The sequence below is a fragment of the Schistocerca americana genome, chromosome 1, assembly GCF_021461395.2.
Source record: "Schistocerca americana isolate TAMUIC-IGC-003095 chromosome 1, iqSchAmer2.1, whole genome shotgun sequence".
Taxonomy (NCBI): domain Eukaryota; kingdom Metazoa; phylum Arthropoda; class Insecta; order Orthoptera; family Acrididae; genus Schistocerca; species Schistocerca americana.
The window spans coordinates 755337792-755357145 of NC_060119.1; the positions used below are offsets into that span (position 1 = coordinate 755337792).

General features: G+C 44.1%; 1 protein-coding gene across 5 annotated transcripts in view; it reads left to right on the forward strand.

Annotated features, from left to right (window-relative positions):
- Positions 1-26: 26 nt before the first annotated feature.
- The window catches only part of LOC124611465 (mannose-6-phosphate isomerase), a 114302-nt gene continuing 94974 nt past the window's right edge, over positions 27-19354 (forward strand). Inside the window, exon 1 of one of the 5 annotated variants that reach the window (XM_047140248.1) lies at positions 27-158. Coding sequence is in view for 1 of the 5 variants with exons in the window: in XM_047140247.1 (XP_046996203.1) it covers positions 14621-14682 (62 nt within the window). In the remaining 4 variants the exon portion in view is untranslated. Of the gene's footprint in view, positions 189-13220; positions 13508-14512; positions 14683-19354 lie in introns of those variants that run through there. The other 4 variants (XM_047140249.1, XM_047140250.1, XM_047140251.1 and 1 more) reach the window with 4 other exon arrangements.

Sequence of the window (19354 nt, forward strand, 5' to 3'; positions counted from 1 at the left end):
AACACAGCCACACCACAAACGTAACAATTTTCAATTGCATTGGTTGGCTGCTCAAAGGCTGAGCGCCAACGTGCAATGTTTACGTTGTCGTGACGCTAAAGAGTACAGACAATTCCTCGATAGTAAGCGTTTTCCGACGGAAAGCGTGTTGTGTGTAGGTAGTGTGACTGTTCACTGCATAAAAACGCGTAATTTCTGATCACGTTTTGCTTTTAATGTTATTGTAATAACCACTGCATTTATTGCGGATCTGCCGTGTATTTGGGATAGTTTTATACTCTTACCAAGTTTTGAAGGGTGAAACATATTGTGTAGTTCTTCAAATCCCACCAATAGCAATATTTACTTTGCATTTATTAGTTTCTTCTTACAGTTATGAACATCATGAGGAACAATTACAGCAGGAGACTGTTGTTATTATTTACGCCATCATATTTGCAATGACAGACGCATATTTACTACGAGTTACAGTAGGTTTTTTTTTTTTTGTGAAGTGGGGATTTTCATCAGCGTAGTAAAGGTTGGTTTGAACATTGCGGCACTGTGCAAAATGTGGTTAAACGGGAGGTGGTATGCCCTTTCCTTCCTCCACTGAGCCAATAGTTTAAAATGGACTTTTAAACCACTTTGCAACTTTCATTTATCACATGAATGAGTCGTCGTCAGTACTGATTGTCAGAAGAAAACAATTCGCCCACAGATTTACCTATTTTACTTAAAAAATAAGAATTCAGTCAACTAACAATGAAGTTAAAACACTGCCTTTTTAACACAACCAGGGAAGATGGAGCTTTCCCCTGCCCTTTCCTTAGTAGTACATTTATTTCAAAAGTGCTAGTTTAAACTTACATGAACAGTGCTAAGTTGTATATTGATTGTTTATTGTTAATACATAATATAGATTACTTTTTATGGTATTCTTGTATTTTGTTATTGCTTGTCTTTTTTTAGATATATGCCGTGACTTCTTTCCACATCCTTGAAGGTCTTTTTTTTCCTCCTCACCATTTGAAGGCTTCCATACTGTCCATTACATTTGTTGATCTCTTCCCCTCCTCAAGGCTCATAGTGTCCTGCTGATACTGTCAATAAGGAGGACATTTAGGGATGTGAAATATGTCAGGGTATGAATTTACAAAAGACAAGAAAATCATACGAACTTCATCTTTACACTATATCAACAACTTCCTATCACTATACTGCATATTGCTATTCATGCTAATTAAAGAGAGCAGCGACACTGAAACAAGCTGGGTGATTTCATCTCAAATCATGCAGGTCTAGAGTGAATGTGTCACATCATAATTCCAGATATTTCTGAAAAATATATGTTGAAGTTCCACAACACCTCAAAAAAAAAAATTCAATTTTCTGTGTTGCTAAAATGCTATGGACCTGTCTAAATTGTATTTGTGAAAATGTCATAATGAAAGGAATAGAAATCTGAAATTTTTAGGAAAAACCGTGTTCTCAGTATTATTAGATATGATTAACATATACACACTTCTGAGCTTGCTTTCATCTTTAATCTGGAATGTAAACTATGGAAGGTTTGTAACTTTTAGCAAACTTCACAATTGTGTTTCGAAAATATGAACAGTCACAGGATGCTAATTGTCTTGAGAAATTATGGAATAGAAAGACTGCTAACTGTCAACTGTGGCATTAATGCCTGAACCCTACATCTAAATCTATAGGCCTACTCTGCAAACCACTGTGAGATATTTGGCAGAGGGTATATGCCATTGTACCATTTATTAGGATGTCTTCCTGTTCCGTATACAAATGGAGCATGGGAAGAATAATTGTTTGAATTCCACTGTGTGTGCAGTTGTTGTTGTCGTCGTTATGGTCTTCAGTCCTGAGACTGGTTTGATGCAGCTCTCCATGCTACTCTATCCTGTGCAAGCTTCTTCATCTCCCAGTACCTACTGCAACGTACACCCTTCTCAGTCTGCTTAGTGTATTCATCTCTTTGGTCTCTCTCTACAATTTTTACCCTCCACGTTGCCCTCCAATACCAAATTGGTGATCCATTGATGCCTCAGAACATTTCCTACCAACCGATCCCTTTTTCTAGTCAAGTTGTGCCACAAACTCCTCCCCATTTCTATTCAATACCTCCTCATTAGTTGTGTGATCTACCCATCTAATCTTCAGTATTCTTCTGTAGCACCACATTTCGAAAGCTTCTATTCTCTTCTTGTCCAAGTTATTTATCATCCATGTTTCACTTCCATACATGGCTACACTCCATACAAATACTTTCAGAAACAGCTTCCTGACACTTAAATCTATACTCGATGTTAACAAATTTCTCTTCTTCAGAAACACTTTCCTTGCCATTGCCAGTCTACTTTTTATATCCTCTCTACTTTGACCATCATCAATTGTCCTGCTCCCCTAATAGCAAAACTCATTTACTGCTTTAAGTGTCTCATTTCCTAATCTGATTCCCTCAGCATCACGTGATTTAATTTGACTACATTCCATTATCCTCGTTTTGCTTGTGTTGATGTTCATGTTATATCCCCCTTTCAAGGCACTGTCCATTCCGTTCAACTGCTCTTCCAGGTCCTTTCCTGCCGCTGACGAATTACAATATCATTGGCGAACCTCAAAGTTTTTATTTCTTCTCCATGGATTTTAATTACTACTCCGCATTTTCCTTTTGTTTCCTTTACTGCTTTCTCAATATACACATTGAGTAACATTGGGGATAGGCTACAACCCTGTCTCACTCCCTTCCCAACCACTGCTTCCCTTTCATGCCCCTCGACTCTTATAACTGCCATCTGGTTTCTGCACAAATTGTAAATAGCTTCTCGCTCCCTTATTTTACCCCTGCCACCTTAAGAACTTGAAAGAGAGTATTCCAGTCAACAGTGTCAAAAGCTTTTTCTAAGTCTGCAAATCCTAGAAACATAGGTGAGCCATTCCTTAATTTGTCTTCTAAGATAAGTCATCGGGTCAGTATTGCCTCATATGTCCCAACATTTCTACGGAATCCAAACTGATCTTACCCGAGGTCAGCTTCTGCCAGTTTTTCCATTCGTCGGTAAAGAATTTATGTTAGTATTTTGCAGCCGTGACTTAGTTCATTATGCTGTTTGTAATAGCTTACCCGCACTCCTATTTTTTTATTCATTATTAAACCTACTCCTGCATTACCCCTATTTGATTTTGTATTTATAACCCTCTATTATCCTGACCAAAAGTCTTGTTCCTCCTGCCACCAAACTTCACTAATTCCCAGTATATCTAACTTTAACCCATCCATTTTCCTTTTTAAATTTTCTAACCTACCTGCCCGATTAAGGGATCTGACATTCCACGCTCCAGTTCGTAGAACGTGTTTTCTTTCTCCTGATACTGACGTCCTCTTGAGTAGTCCCCGCTCGGAGATCTGAATGGGGGACTATTTTACCTCCGGAATATTTTACCCAAGAGGATGCCATCATCATTTAACCACACAGTAAAGCTGCATGCCCTCGGGAAAATTTATGGCTGTAATTTCCCCTTGCTTTCAGCCGTTCGCAGTACCAGCACAGCAAGGCCGTTTTGGTTATTGTTACAAGGCCAGATCAGTCAATCATCCAGACTGTTGCCTCTGCAACTACTGATAAGGCTGCTGCCTCTCTTCAGGAACCACACGTTTGTTTGGCCTCTCAACAGATACCCCTCCGTTGTGGTTGCACCTATGCTACGGCTATCTGTATCACTGAGCCGCGCAAGCCTCCGCACCAACGGCAAGGTCCATGGTTCATGGGGGGGGGGGGGGGGGGGGCAGTTATCATTATAATTTTATCCTCAAGATGCCTATGTAAACGATATGTAGGGGTTGTAGTATATTCCTAGAGTAATCACTGAAAGCCATTTCGTGAAACTTTCTTAGTTGACTTTCTCCAGGATAGTTTACATATGTCTTCAGGAGTCTTCCAGTTCAGTTCCTTCAGTACCTCTGTGAATCTCTCTCACAGATTAAACAAACCTGTGACCATTCTTGCTGCCCTTCTCTGCATACGTTCAGTATCCCCCTTTACTCGTGTTTCGTATGGGTCCCACACACTTGAACAGTATTATAGGATGGGTTGCACAAGTGTTTTGCAAGTAATCTCCTTTGTAGACTGTTTGCACTTCACCAGTATTCTACCAATAAACTGAAGTCTGCCACCTGCTTTATCCACAACTGAACCTTCATATCCCTACAAAGTGTTACACCCAGGATTTGTATGAGATGGCTGATTCCAACAGTGGCTCATTGTTATTATAGTCCTTGGATACTATTTGTTTTTTGTTTTGTGAAGTGCACAGTTTTACATTTCTGAACATTTAGAGCAATTTGACAATCTCTGCACTCTTTGCAATCTTATGAAGTTCTGACTGAATATTTATGTAGCTTCTCTCAGATAGTACTTCATTAAAGATAACCACGCCATCTGCAAAAAGCCTGTTTTTGCTATTAATATTGTCTGCAAGGTCTTTAATATACAACATGAAAAGCATGGGTCCCAACACACTTTCCTGGGAGACACCTGAAGTTACTTCTACATCTGATGATGACTCTCCATCCAAGATAACATTCTGTGTCCTCCCTGCCAGAAAGTCCTCAGTCCAGTCACAAATATCACTTGATACACCATGTGATTGTATTTTTGATAGTAAGTGCAGGTACGGTACTGAGTCTGATGCTTTTCAGAAATCAAGAAACACTGCATCTACTTGTTTGCTTGATCTAAAGCTTTCACATGTTCAATGTTTTCAAAACCCACACTGGTTGGCATTGAGGAAGTCATTCTGTTCAAGATACCTCATTTTGTTTGAGCTCATAATATGTTCTAAGGCCCTTCAACAAATTGGTGTCAATGGTGTTGGATGGTAGTTTTGTGGATCACTTCTACTACCCTCCATGTAGATGGGTGTCACCTGTGCCTCTTTCCAAGAACTTGGCATAATGTTTTGTTCAAGGGATCTACAATAAATTATAGTTAGAAGAGGGGCTAACTCTGGCACAAATTCAATAGAGAATCTGACAGGGATTACATCAGGTCATGGGGCTTTATTCAATTATAATGATTTCAGCTGTTTCTGAATACCACTAATACTAATACTTACTTCATTCATCTCTTAAGTGGTACGAGGACTAAATTGGGGCAATTCTTCTAAGTTTTCCTTTGTAAAGGAACATTTGAAAGTGGAGTTAAGCATTTCAGCTTTTGCTTTACTACCCTCAATTTCAGATCCTGTCTCATTTGCTAGGGATTGGACACTAACTTTGGTGCCACCAACAACATTTACATACGACCAGAATTTCTTTGGATTTTGTGAAATTTCATTTGACAATATTCTGCTACGGTACTCATTGAATTAATGCACATTGCTCTCTTGACGGCGAAACTTGTTTCATTTAGCATCTCTCTATCTATAGCCCTATGCTTTGTTTTATATTTGTTATGCAGTAACCTGTTTCTTTAGAAGTTTCTTTGCAGTGACTGTATACTATTATGAACTGTTATACTAGGTACTTATCTATCCAGTACATGGTTAACTATTCTTTTAAACGTGAGGCGGAGTTCCTCTACAAGCTTCTGCCATATGCTGAAAGTTTCAGTTCCTCATTGAAGTATGACACTACTGATTTTTATGTAGTTCACTGAACATATATATCTTTCTACTTGTTTTAGTTGGCCTTTGTACATTTGTAATCATTGTTGCCACAGTTGTGTCGTGGTCACTTAGATGAGTTTCCACGTGGACGTCCTCAAAGAGGTCAGGTCTGTTTGCTGCCATTAGGTCCAATATATTTCCATAATGAGTGGGGTTCCTAACTATTTGTTCAAGGTAGTTTTCAGAGACGGCATTTAGTAAACTTTCACAGGATGCCTTATCATGCCCATCACTAAGAAAACCGTAATTTTCCCCGTTAAATGTTGGATGATTGAAGTCTCCACTGATGATTACAGTACGATTGGGGAACTTACTTACAAGTTAACTGAGGTTTTCTCTAAAATATCTGATTACCTCATGAGATTAGTCCGTTGAGTGATAGAAGGATCCACAATGGGGTGTCCTAGGTGGTTGGGTTTATGGACTTTAGGAAGCACGTAGAAGGTGGGAGTGCGGGGAGTGGTAGGGGTAAGTAGAGAGATGGACTCTGGGGAGAGGTTCTGTGATGGGCCTAAGGATTTGAGTAGTGACTGGAGATCCTGCTGGATTACTGGAATGGGATCACTGTGGCATGGTTTGTTGGTGGAAGTATCTTATAGCTGCCGGTTAAAGTGCTCCCACTGAGAGAATCTCTGCTCTCGTAGACCAACACCTTCAACCTATTACCCGGAACCTATCATCCTGTAAATTTCCTCGACTGACTCTCCACAGTTCCTGTCCCTTTACCGCAGGTGCCCTGCTCGTCACTATTGATGCCACCTCCCTGTACACTTAACATTCCTAATGCCCATGGCCTTACTGCTATCGAACACTACCTTTCCAGGTGCCCTATGGATTCCAAACCAACCACCTCCTTCCTAGTCTCCAACTATATCCTCACCCACAATTACTTCTCCTTTGAAGGCATTACCTACAAACAAATCCACAGTACGGTTATGGGCACTCACATGGCACCATCCTATGCTAACCTGTTCATGAGCCATCTGGAGGAATCCTTCCTAAAAACCCAGAATCCTAAACCCCTCACCTGGTTTAGATTCATTGATGACATCTTTGCTATCTGTATTGAAGGTTAGGACACCTTATTCACATTCCTCCAGAGCCTCAACAACTTCTCTCCCATTTGCTTCACCTGGTCCTACTTAACCCAACAAGCCACCTTCCTAGATGTTGACCTCCACCTCAGAGATGGCTACATCAGTACCTTCATCCATATCAAACCTACTAACCACCAGCAGTACCTCCAACTTTGACAGCTGCCACCCATTCCATACCAAGAAGTCTCTTCCGTACAGCCTAGCCACCCGTGGTCATTGCATCTGCAGTGACGGGCAGTCCCTCTCTAAATATACGGAGAGTCTCACTGAAGTCTTCAGTGACCGTAATTATCCTTCCATTCTCTGGTACCGCGTGTTGCGGAATTTGAATCCCCGCTAGACGTCATGGGCGTCGAAGACCAAGAGGTCTCTGCACCATCGCACCGTAAGCTGTGGCGGTGCATGCCTCCTGGCCTGCATTTAGTGTGATGGTGCCACAGTGGAACATGTGGTTCCAGCGGCCAATGACGGCGCCCCCGATAAAGTATTTAAGCACCTGCCTCTCACTCAGCCATCAAGTCTAATCTTGAATACGTCTGTGGACACATCGCCTCGCATTAGACAGCTTACTTACTTTCTTGTTCTGTGTACGAGTGGACGTGGTTGTTAAGTTTCCTTGTGACTCCGTTGTTTCGATCTTGTTGTTGTTTGTTCTGTCCTTCGTAGGTCTTGTCCGTCCTCTGTCATTGTGTGGTTGTTCGTGGGCCGCTCCGCGGGTCCCGCTGGGCTTTCTGTCATTTCAACCCCGCGACCGTTCCAGTCGCAGTTACAACAATCCTTGTACAAAAACAAATCTCCCGTGCCTTATCTTTCCAGTCTTCCACCACCTCCCAAAATCCCACAGTCTGGTCACAGAGGAGCATTCCCCTCATAACTCAGTACCATCCGGGACTGGAGCAACTGAATTACATTCTCTGCCAGGGTTTTGATTACCTCTTGTCGTGCTCTGAAATGAGAAATATCCTGCCCACTATCCTTCCCACCTCTCCTACCATGGTATTCTGCCGTCCACCGAATCTACTCGTCCATCCTTACACAACCCATCCTCCCAATCCCTTACCTCATGGCTCATATCCCTGTAATAGTCCTAGATGCAAGACCTGTCCCATACAACTTCCTACCTCCACCTACTCCAGTCCGGTCACTAACATCACCTATCCCATCAAAGGCAGGACTACCTGTAAAACCAGCCAAGTGATTTACAACCAACGCTGCAACCAGTGTGCTGCATTCTATGTAGGCATGACAACCAATAAGTTGTCTGTCCACATGAACGGCCACTGACAAACTGTGACCAAAAAACAAGTGGACCATCCTGTTGCTGAACACGCTGCCAAACATGATATCCCTCATCTCAATGTCTGTTTCACAGCCTATGCCATATGGATCCTTCCCACCAACACAAGTTTTTCTGAATTGCGCAGGTGGGGAATTTCCCTGCAATACATCCTATGTTCCCGTATCCCTCCTGGCCTCAACCTTCGTTAGTCACTTTCCTCACCCATCCAGTCCTCTCCCTGTTCCCATTCCAGCACTACACAGCCGTCATTTCACCACGACACCCAGTCTTTTAATTTCTTCTTTTTATTTCTCTCCTTTCCACTACTTACCCCCTCCCCCCTCCGCACCTTCTCTCCGGTCCTCCGTCTAAACTGCAACACTTCACTGTCCGCCACTACCACCATACTATCCCTCCCCCTCCCCGCCCCAGCCTCCTCCTTAACCCTATCCAGTCGCCACTCCCACCCTGGACTTGTGTTGCTGCTCGCAGTGTGGTTTCAGCTCTCCGAGATTGCAGACATGTGTGCTGGTTGCGTTTGTGAGAGTGTATGTGTGTGCGTGTGTGTATGTGTGTCTACTGCTGACGAAGGCTTTAATGGCTGGAAGCTTTAACCGTGTGAATCTTTTTGTTGTGCCTATCGCAACTCAGCATCTCCGCTATATGGTGAGTAGCAACTTTCCTTCTCTGGTATTGTTGCATTCCATCCTGGATTTTCCATTGTTTGATACTGCACCATCAGTCGCATACGCATGTTTAGGAAATGCATGGCCTCCAGATGCTATGTCATCAGTTATCATGCCAACAGCATAGCATGCATGTGCACTGTCATGTATATCATCAGTGACAACAGAAAAACAGTGTTATGTTCCAAGGAAGTGAGCAACACATGTAAATATAGACACTTGTGATGTGTGCAAGTGGTAACTTTGAACTTGCTGCTGCGAAGCAATGGAGCAGTTCTGAGCAAACTCGAAATGAAAAACTAATGTGTTATTGTTCTGGGATGTGACTGATTTTACCTGTGCTATAGCCTGTCTCTGAATCCTGCAGATATGATAGTGAGGTACTCCTTTATGACCCATTCCTTCAACGATCATCCCTTCAGCACCAGGACACATTGCACACTCCTGTAACCAACATTTATCTTGTGGCTCTTGACATATACACAAAAGCGTCAGCACCATCTCTCTGCACTTCTTCCCCATGAGACAACATATGCCGAAACAAATAAATTTCAAATTAATGCAGTAAATACACATGCGTATTTCCTTCACTGGCTGGTATTTTACCCATTTTGGTCATAAGGAGTAGAATTTTGTGAAACCAGTTTCTAAATTTGAGTTCTTCTTTTTCATTAAGAGATATGTTTCTCACACTGATCTTATTAAATATAATTTTTTACCTTTTTAAATTTTTTAACCATTTTTACAAACAGAGATAACATCAGTCTGATTAAGACTTTGCCTTCTGCAGTCTTTGTCATCAATTAGGCAATATTACAGTTAGTAAAATGTTCCAGGCTTTTATGTCATGGTGAATGGATTTTACCTTAACACGCAACATTTCATCCCCATCTGCAGAGGATATTTTCAGCGGGGATCATAGCTTCTTTGAATGTCCAAAACACACCCTGGCCCACTACTGACTACAGAAAAATTTTGCTTCTGTGCAGTGGCGTGACGTTACATGTTTTGAATATGTGAGTGCAATTAGCCATTGCCAACTGCTGTCGTCTGTTGTTGCTATCAAACCATGGTGGAAGCCTGGTACGAATCTTCTTCAGCACCAGAAACCAGATGTCATTCAATTTCATTCTGTCCTCCTTCCTATTGAAATTTTTGAGGTGTTTTACAATCTCTGTGGCATCTCTCTATATCCTGTCTTGGTATCTGCTTATGGCTGCCAGTATTTGAGTCCTATCAAAATGAATGTTGTGGTCTCCTGGCTGCAAAGCATGTTCCACAATAGCTAATCTGTCAATCTCCCTCTCTTCTGCAATTGCCTTTATGCTCTTCTAGTCGATTTTTGACTTATTTTTGTAGTACTCACGTACACCTCTCCACAACTATCACGGAATCCTATAATCTTGATTTTTCCAGCGGTTGGCAAGCATCCTTGGCTGATTTTAGGTGATCTTGTACCCTCCAGCTGGGTTTGTAGATTGCCAGGATGTTCTGCTTTTTCAAGAATTTTTCTATGCGGCCAGCAACATCCTTAATGAAAGGCAGGAAAACTTTCGGTTTCAGTGGCGCTTGAGCATTGCTGTGAGTGTTAAGCAGTGCTCTTAATGGTCTTTTCAACTCAGCAAACAAATAACCATTCTTGAGCAATGCACTGGTGAGATTTTTTAATTCTGCATCATGAAGCTCTGGTTTTCAGATTTTCCATGCTCTATCCGGCAATGTTTTTATGATGCCGTGCTTTTGTCGTGGGTGATTATAATCCCAGTGTAGGTAAAGGTCTGTATTATGTGTTTTTGGTAAACCATGTGGCCCAAGCTACCATCTTACGCCTGCCTCATAAAAATGTTGGCAGATAGAGCAAGGAAAATATGTGAACCAGAGCTGCTTGATGAAGAATTAAAACAGCTCGCCAGCGCATTGCTTAATAATGGTTATTCGTTTGCCGAGGTGAAGAGAGCGTTAAGAGCACTGCATAGAAATCATAGCAATGCTCAAGCAATGATAAAATCAAAAGTTTTCCAGCCTTCCCTTAATTTCGTTACTGACCACATAGGAAAAATCTTGAAGAAGTGGAATGTCACGGTAATATACAAGCCCACTCAGAAGATACAAGATCACCAAAAATTAGCCGAGGATGCTTGCCAACCTCTGTAAAATCAGGAATTTATAGATTCCGTGTAGTTTTGGTGAGGTGTATGTAGGTATTATAAAAGAACGATCAACAAATAACTAGAAGAGCACAAGGGAAATTCAGATGAGCAGACATGACAGATCTGCTGTTACAGGACTGAATGACATCTGGATTCTGGTGCTGTAGAGGATTTGTACAAGGCTTCCACTGTGGGGTCGCCGAAGTGGCGTCAAATTGAAAGACTTGCACCAGGCAAGCGGTCTACCCGACGGGAATTCCTCGTCTCACGCCATTATTATTATTACTGTGGGGTGATAGCAAAAGCGGACGAAAGCAGTTGACAGTGGTCAGTTGTGCTCACGAATTCAAAACACAAGATGTGCAGTAGTGGAATTTTGCTCTAGACAGTAGCGGGTAAGGGTGTGAATCAGACATTCAAAGAAGCTACAATCCTCCTTGAAAATGTCCTCTGCGGATGGGGACGAGATGTTGGTTTTATGATGAAATGAATTCAACTACAGTATAATAGCCCGGACAAAAATTAAATGTATCATGTTGTAGTGGATGCCCATAGTTGGTGTCTGGGCATACTCGAATACCTTTTTCATTCTGTATTTTATCAGCTTTTTGAATTAAGTGATGTGAGGCAGTTGGGGTGTAATTCAGTATCTGCTGCTTGAATGGATATCAGTGTCAGTAATTGTACCTTCTCAGTATAGGTGGCTGCCGAGATGGCAGTGGGTACAGTTTGAAACCACACATCGCATCGGGTGCACGTCCTTGTCTTCAGGTTCTGCGCCAAGTGCATCAGCATTATATACTTCACAAAGTTTTGAAGATGTTGCTTGCGTAAAACTTGTTTAAAATTCTTCCGCTTTCCTTTTTACATAACCGTTTTCCTCTTATGCTTCTTATCTTGCTTGGGCACTTAAGGAGGAATATATTGGGGGTTACAACAGAAATAGCATTCAGTGCGTTAGCTCCTTCACACCCAAGAACATAAACATCTGCAGTGTCTTCATTAGTTTTGCACTCCTGTGATGGTGATCATTCAAATGGATTATCACAGAATGTCTTCTTGTAGTGAGTTTAGCAATTTCTGCACAGTGAATGTGATGGTAACACTGTTACATGAGGACCAACATATTTTTGCAATAACTCTGACAGATTTCCAACAATTGTGTTTTTCAATTTTCTTAAATACCTCCATCTTGTGGCTTTTTCATAGTCCACACTCCTCACCCTTTCATTACTGTATTTTCTAACTGACATTGTATCTTACAAGAAGTTCAAATCGGACACACAACTTTATGCAGTAGGAGTCATGTGGAAGTTGTCACTCATTTGTTATAAACAGAAGAGAGTTGGAAACAGTGTCGCCAACATTCATATTTTACACTAGAAATTCAATCATGATATTTTACAAATTGTTAATACTTTACACAGCAAAATATTTCGCTATTTGATTGCAGTAACTACTAAAATATTAACCAAGCAATAAATTGTGCAATTTTAACCAGTATTGTGATCAGGGTTTTCGAGCATAAAATTCATAAAAACTCATAAAAATGTGATTTTTTTTTTTTTTTAATTTAAGAAACATATATTTACACAACACAGATAGCTGGAGTAGAGAAGATATTGTTCATGTATCAGTTGTATCTGGTAATATAACAAAGAAGTTTGCATTCTCTGATTTTCCAAATTAGAAAAAAAAAATTAAGTAGAAAAATTAAATTTTTGTATTTTCTTTTTAAATTAGTGACTTAAAAGAAAGCCCAAAAGTGTGTGTATGTGAACTAAATTTGAACATATAAAGAGGGAGCTGTATAGCAGAACATCTGGCATATGTACTGTGGTTTTAAGAGTTATTTACAAACTACAAATTTTTCAGAGGACTCTACCATTTACAAAGACCATGATAAAATGAAAATATTTTATTTATAACACATATGGTATAGAGGTCTAACACATTTTTTTCCAGATAAACTCATGATCATGATTTGACATGTCTTGTATGATTTGAGATGAAATTACACAACTGCTGCTTCAGTTATATTAAAAGACTGCTGTTTATCCCATTTTGAGGTAGTTATTTGCTTCTTTACAATGGGATATTGAAAGTAAATAGTTACCAACATCTGTAAAATGCATAGTACGTTTTAAATACATTACTGCTTCTCATACCGCTTTACAATGAACACTTGCCAAATATCCAACAGAAATTGTCAGTCATTCAGTCTAGATGTTCAGATAATATATAGAATGAGTGTCTAATGATCTAGATGTTATTAATTTTCCTTTGAAATGTTTCTGGTTCTCAGTGCCTCATATAATTTTTAAATCTGAGCTTGTGAATGCATAAGGGTACATAGGCCTAACTCTTCTCTGCACCAAAAGTACAAATCCAAATGCAAATAAGTTTTGTGTCTTATAATGTGATTGTGTACATCATAGTACTTTGTTGCATCAAGAGTCCTCGGTTTACTTGATGTGTTTTGGATAAAATCCCACGATTTCAACGACTGCCTACATCATTATCGTTTGGGGCTAAGTCTGACCGTTGTGAAACTGGCGAGGCTCACATTTTTATACCCAGAGGATGGCATCTGATTTCCTGGATTACATCAGTGACACCACGGAAATGGCATGTACTGAAGTGCAACCCTCTACATCTGTAGATTTTATTTATGCTTTATCCAGCATTGCTTGCAGCGCCATCTCTCATGTCAACCAGTAAACTGCCAGAAGCCTTCATCTTTTCTCTCTCTCTGTCTGTCTCTCTTTTATTTTTTATTGAGTGCACGCTTCCACGCATTGCTAAGTGCGTAGCTTGTGTGTGTCTATTGAAGTTGTTTTCACATAGGTCAATTTCAGCTGCTTCCCTGATCATAGTTCCATTAGTTTGATGCATGAGAAGTATTCTGATTTTTTAAAACAATAATATGTGTTTATTTAACAGTCTGGACCTGGCCACAACTGATCTTTTTCAAATATCTATATTTAACGTGATACTGACAGGGTGTATACGATCCGGGACAACCAGGAGATTCGAGAAAAACCCGGGAATTTTTTCATCCAAGAGAAAACCGGGAAAAACCCGGAAATTTTTTAGAATTCCGGGAAGTTTTCATTGTTCTTGTTTTCAGTTAAATTTCTGTGATTTTGACTGGCAAGAAACTGTGGTGACTATCGACTCTATGAGTGAGATATCTCCGCCATAGCAGGCTCTCTGACCCATGTGGACTTATTGTGCGCCGCCATATTGCTTCCCATTCTGTTGTGTGCTGTCGACTGTATAAGACGTTGTAAATATTCTCGCATAATAAAGTTGTATTAATGCATGTTGGTGTGTTATTTAATGATCGCCGCCACTCCGCACATCAGGAATAACCACATTGGTGACCCCAATCTGTTTTAGTTCAATTCGCGAGTGCTATTAACAGTGATTTGTATTGTGCTACGAACAATGTTTCAACAACCGTTCAGTCCCTGTGATGCGACTTCTCAGATGCAGTTTTTCAAAGCGGAAAATGAATCCATTCCGGAAATCATGCCGCAGTTTCAGTGCCAAAGTGAACTCTGCTGTCAACCGGATTTTTACCTACGTGACCCCGAGATAAACTCAACGGTTCCCGCTTGGCTGCCGCAGCATGTTCCCGTGACTACGGCTGCGTCACGACCGTCGGACTGCATTCTGCTTATCGACGCCCCAGCACTGCCAGCACCTGCCATTCCTGCTCATCTGCTGCACCCACACATGACGTCTGCTCCACAGCCACAGACTACGCAACTCTCCACGGACATCTTACAACCGCTCAGGTATGATGCAGCCGCGTCTCCCGCGCCGCGCTCCATCCCGGCTCCTGTTCGTCTTCCGCATGTTTTCCTGACGGTTTCGTCCGTCTCTGCCGCGTCGGTTTCAACCGCGCCCGCTACACTCCCGAACCCGTTGTTAACAGCTCCGGCATGCCTACCACCCGCGCCCGCGGCGGCACCGGCCCCCCCACCCGCGCCGGTCCACAACATTTTATCGACTTCCGTGCCGGGTTCTTTCGCTTGGCAAACACTGGTCGCGTGCTCACCAGTCCTAACTGCACCTGTCTCCACAGTACTGGAGAGTCTTCCGCACCCAACCGTGCCCCCACCAGCCGGGGCCCCAGCAACTGTACCTGCCTACACTATGCAACCAAACTCACATGTCAAGACTGAACTCTCTTCTTGCACTCCTGCTGTTTTTATATCGTGTGGTTTTGTCCCTAATAACCAGATTAGTACAGCTACTGTGTGCCAGTCTCCTGGTGCCTACAATCCCGATTTGGCACCACTCTACACTGCTACACCGTCTGCACCTCCAAGTAGTGCATTCGCTGCACCGACCGTTCCTCAGTACCTCGCGCCTAGCAGATTCCCAAAACTGCCAGCCCTACAAACGGAGAACCCTAAGACATGGTTTGCATTGGTGGATAAAATGTTGGACATTCACGGCATGCTAGACGACGGAGCCCGATTTGTGTGCCTTCTTAGTCACCTGCACGATCACACAGATCTTATTAGTGACCTGCTGCTTTCGCCTCCCATGCAGAATAAGTACGAATTTGCTAAAGCTTGTATCGTTGAACGCTTATCCAGTCCCCCTGCTGAGTCGATCCAACACATCATCCATGAGGAACACATCGACAACCGAACCCCATCACAGCTGTGGCGCCACTTACAAGCCGTTGAGGACACAGACTTTCTACCAGACGTTGCACTTTGGACAATTTGGCTGCTTAAACTTCCTTCTGAGCTACAACTGCAGTTATTGTCCCATGTCTCTGAGCCCCTCGAAGTACGCCTGCCTATCGCCGGCTGTGCCTATAGCATCATTCAACACTGGTACCTCCAGCATTCGAGTCCGGCATCCGCCGCCCCCATGCATTATGCAGTAACAGAAGCCAAGCCTCGCTGCGGCAGGACACGCGCCATGCTGTTAGCGCAAGCAACGTCCCCGTCACCCCGTGATCGCCCGACCGCACCACCTACTTTTACGTTGCCGCCCCAAAGGTCACTGGAGACGGCCGAGCGAGCACCTGAGTACACTCCGGCCGTGCAGCTGGCTGCCTCACCGCCCAGCCATGCTCCTGCACCGCAAGCTGGCCCTCCTTATTGCTGGTTCCACACTAAATTTGGTGATGCGGCCCGCAACTGCAAGCCCCCGTGCACTTTCCCAAACGCTTTAGGCGGGCACGTCTAGGCGCCACGTCCCGCCGCGCTGCCTCTCGGCGCCTACCGGCATCTCGTTCGACGCCTGCTGCACTGTCTTCCGCTTCGCGCCTCTTCGTCGAGGACACCAACACCGAACTTCGTTTTCTAGTGGACACTGGAGCTGACATTAGTGTTATCCCACCCTCCCTCGCCCGTAACATAGATCCCTTATGTGCACCGCCACTGATAGCTGCTAACAATTCCCCGATTCCGGTGCTAGGTTCCTCACATCTCCTGCTTAAATTTGCCCCAGATCAGGTTTTCACCTGGACATTTTACGCTGCGGAAGTTGATGCACTTGTACTCGGCCTCGATTTTCTTCATCACTATGCCCTCTCCCCTAATCTGCAAGCCGGCCATCTGACTCACGTCTCCGGTTCGAGTGTTCCTGGTGTGTCACAACATTCCCCCCTCAGCCTGAAGTTCCTATTGACTGTTCACACTCTGTCCTTTCAGAGTGTATGTCACTTGCTACAAACCTTTCTTCTGCTCTCTCAGCTTTCTTGCGCGAGCGTTCAGACGTTGATGCATTGCGCACTCAGAATGTTGACCTGCGTGTTCGCATTGACGAAGTCCATGCACAACTGTTGCAGACACAAGAGCAGCTTCTACAACTCCGCACACCCACTCTTGCAATCGTGGACAAGCCTCCGCAGCCTGGTCATTGTGCCGCAGCTGTGATCCCATTAACGGTTTGGCCAGCCTCTGCCCCTACCCCCCCTGCCCCTACCCCCCCTGCCCCTACCCCCCCTGCCCCTACCCCCCCTGCCCCTACCCCCCCTGCCACTCCTACGTTTTTGCGTGCAATTCCGGAAATCACGCCGCAGAATAAACACAACTGAAGGACCCCCTGTGCGGCATAAGCCGCGCCGCCTAAACACGCAGAAACTTCGCCGTGCTAAAGACATTGTTAAAGATCTTTTGGATTCCAACATTCTCCGTCAATCTGATAGTAACTGGTCGTCACCAATCCATCTTGTGCTGATGAAGGACGGTACTTTCTGCCTCTGTGGTGATTATCGTGCTCTTAACGCACGCACTACCATCGATAACTACCCTATCCCCGACATTCAAGATTTCACCCAGATGTTGCATGGTTCCCAGATCTTCTCCGTTCTCGATTGTAGCAAAGCATATCATCAGATTCTCATGTTCCCCGATGACATCCCCAAGACAGCCATAATCACTCCATTTGGCCTCTTTGAGTACTGTTCCATGGCATATGGTCTCAAAAACGCCGCACATACATGGCAACGCTTCATTGACACTCTGTTGTTGGACCTCCCTTTCGTGTGTGCCTACTTAGACGATATTCTGATTTTCTCTCCCTCACCTGAGGAACACCCTCTCCATGTTTCCAGAGTGCTTGCACTGCTCGCTGCTAATGGGGTGGAGATCAACCACGAGAAGTCTCAGCTTAGCAGTCCTGAGGTCACCTTCTTAGGTCACACAGTCACGGCCAAGGGTGTCTGACTTACCTCCTCTCGGGTTGAACTCATACTTAGCCTCCCTTCCCCAGAGGACTTCGCTGAACTTCGTCGTTTTCTAGGCATGGTGAACTTCTACAGGTGCTACCTGCCCCATGCTGCATCTATCCAGATCCCTCTGACTGACGCTCTGGCGGGTAAGGATACTAAAGGCAAACACAAACTCGTTTGGACACTGGAGATGGCCGATTCATTCAAAAATCTCAAAACCGCCCTCTCTAAAGCTGTCACACTCACTCACCCCGCTCCCGACTCACCAATTTCTATTACAGCTGATGCGAGCGACACTGCAATTGGTGCGGTCCTTCAGCAACATGTATTGGATACCCCCCAACCCCTCCGTTTCTTCTCCAAGAAATTAACCAAATCCCAGTCCAAATGGTCCGCTTTCGACCGTGAACTCCTCACCCTGTACGAGGCAGTCAAATATTTCAGAGCCGATGTCGAGGGTCGCCCGTTCACGATTTATACATATCAGAGACCCTTGGCAGATGCAATCCGTAACCTCTCATGCGATCTCCCCCCACAATGCTTCCGCCATATGGATTTCATATCCCAATATTCCACTGATGCACAATATATCCGAGGCGCTGACAGTGTAGTCGCTGACTACCTGTCTCGTGTCGACATCATCACTACCCCCACTTGACCTTACCAACCTGGCCCGCCGGCAAACCGAAGACCCCGATATTCGTGCCTTGCAACAAAACACAACCTCTTCCCTCAAACTGGAACAACTTGCATTCCCCAGCACCATAGAACCGGTCTGGTGTGATGTTTCCACTGGTAGCCCCCGCCCTCTCGTACCTGCAGCTCTCCGCCACTCTGTTTTTGTTGCACTCCACTACCTAGCTCACCCAGGCATCAAAGCGTCCACCAGATTGGTCACGGAAAGGTACATCTGGCCCAGTGTTAAACATGATTGTAGGATGTGGGCTCGCGCCTGCATACCGTGTCAGAGAGCTAAAGTGGACCGCCATGCATTTCCTCCGCCAGGCACTTTCGACATATCTAAAGGACGTCTGCGACATGCCCATATTGATATTGTAGGTCCCCTCCCTCCCTCCCTCCCTCCCTCCAAGGGTTTTCAATATATCCTGTCCGTTATTGATAGGGTCACTAGATGGGTCGAGGCAGTCCCTTTGGAAGATATTTTGGCTGAGTCTGTGGCTCGGCCCTTCATTGCCACTTGGATTTCCTGATTCGGAAGCCCTACCTCACTGACCACCGACCAAGGTAGGCAGTTTGAATCATAGCTGTTCGCCTCCCTCTGTTCGCACCGTGGCGTCGCAAAGTTTCACACAACCGCTTATCACCCCCAGGCCAATGGACTTGTGGAGCGCTAGCACCGCACGCTTAAAGCCGCACTTATGTGCCATGGTGACCAGTGGTCTGAATCTCTCCCCTGGGTTTTGCTAGGCCTCTGCACCGCACACAAAGAGGACTTGCAAGCCTCCCTCGCCGAGATTCTTTACGGGGAGCCTCTGGTTTTACTAGCTGAATTCGTCGAGGATACGCCGCTACCAAGCTCTTCCGACCTCCCAGCACTCGTCGAGAGCGTCCGAGGGCACATCGTGCTCATCAAACCTCCCTTGCCATCTGCCCACTGTAGGCCTCGTGTGTTCGTGCGTAAGGAACTGGCCACATGTGAATTTATCATGTTACGTGACGACACAGTACGGACAACCCTGCAGCCTCCCTACACTGGTCCGTTTAAAGTCCTGTCCCGAGGCCCTTCCACATTGTCGATACTTAACAAC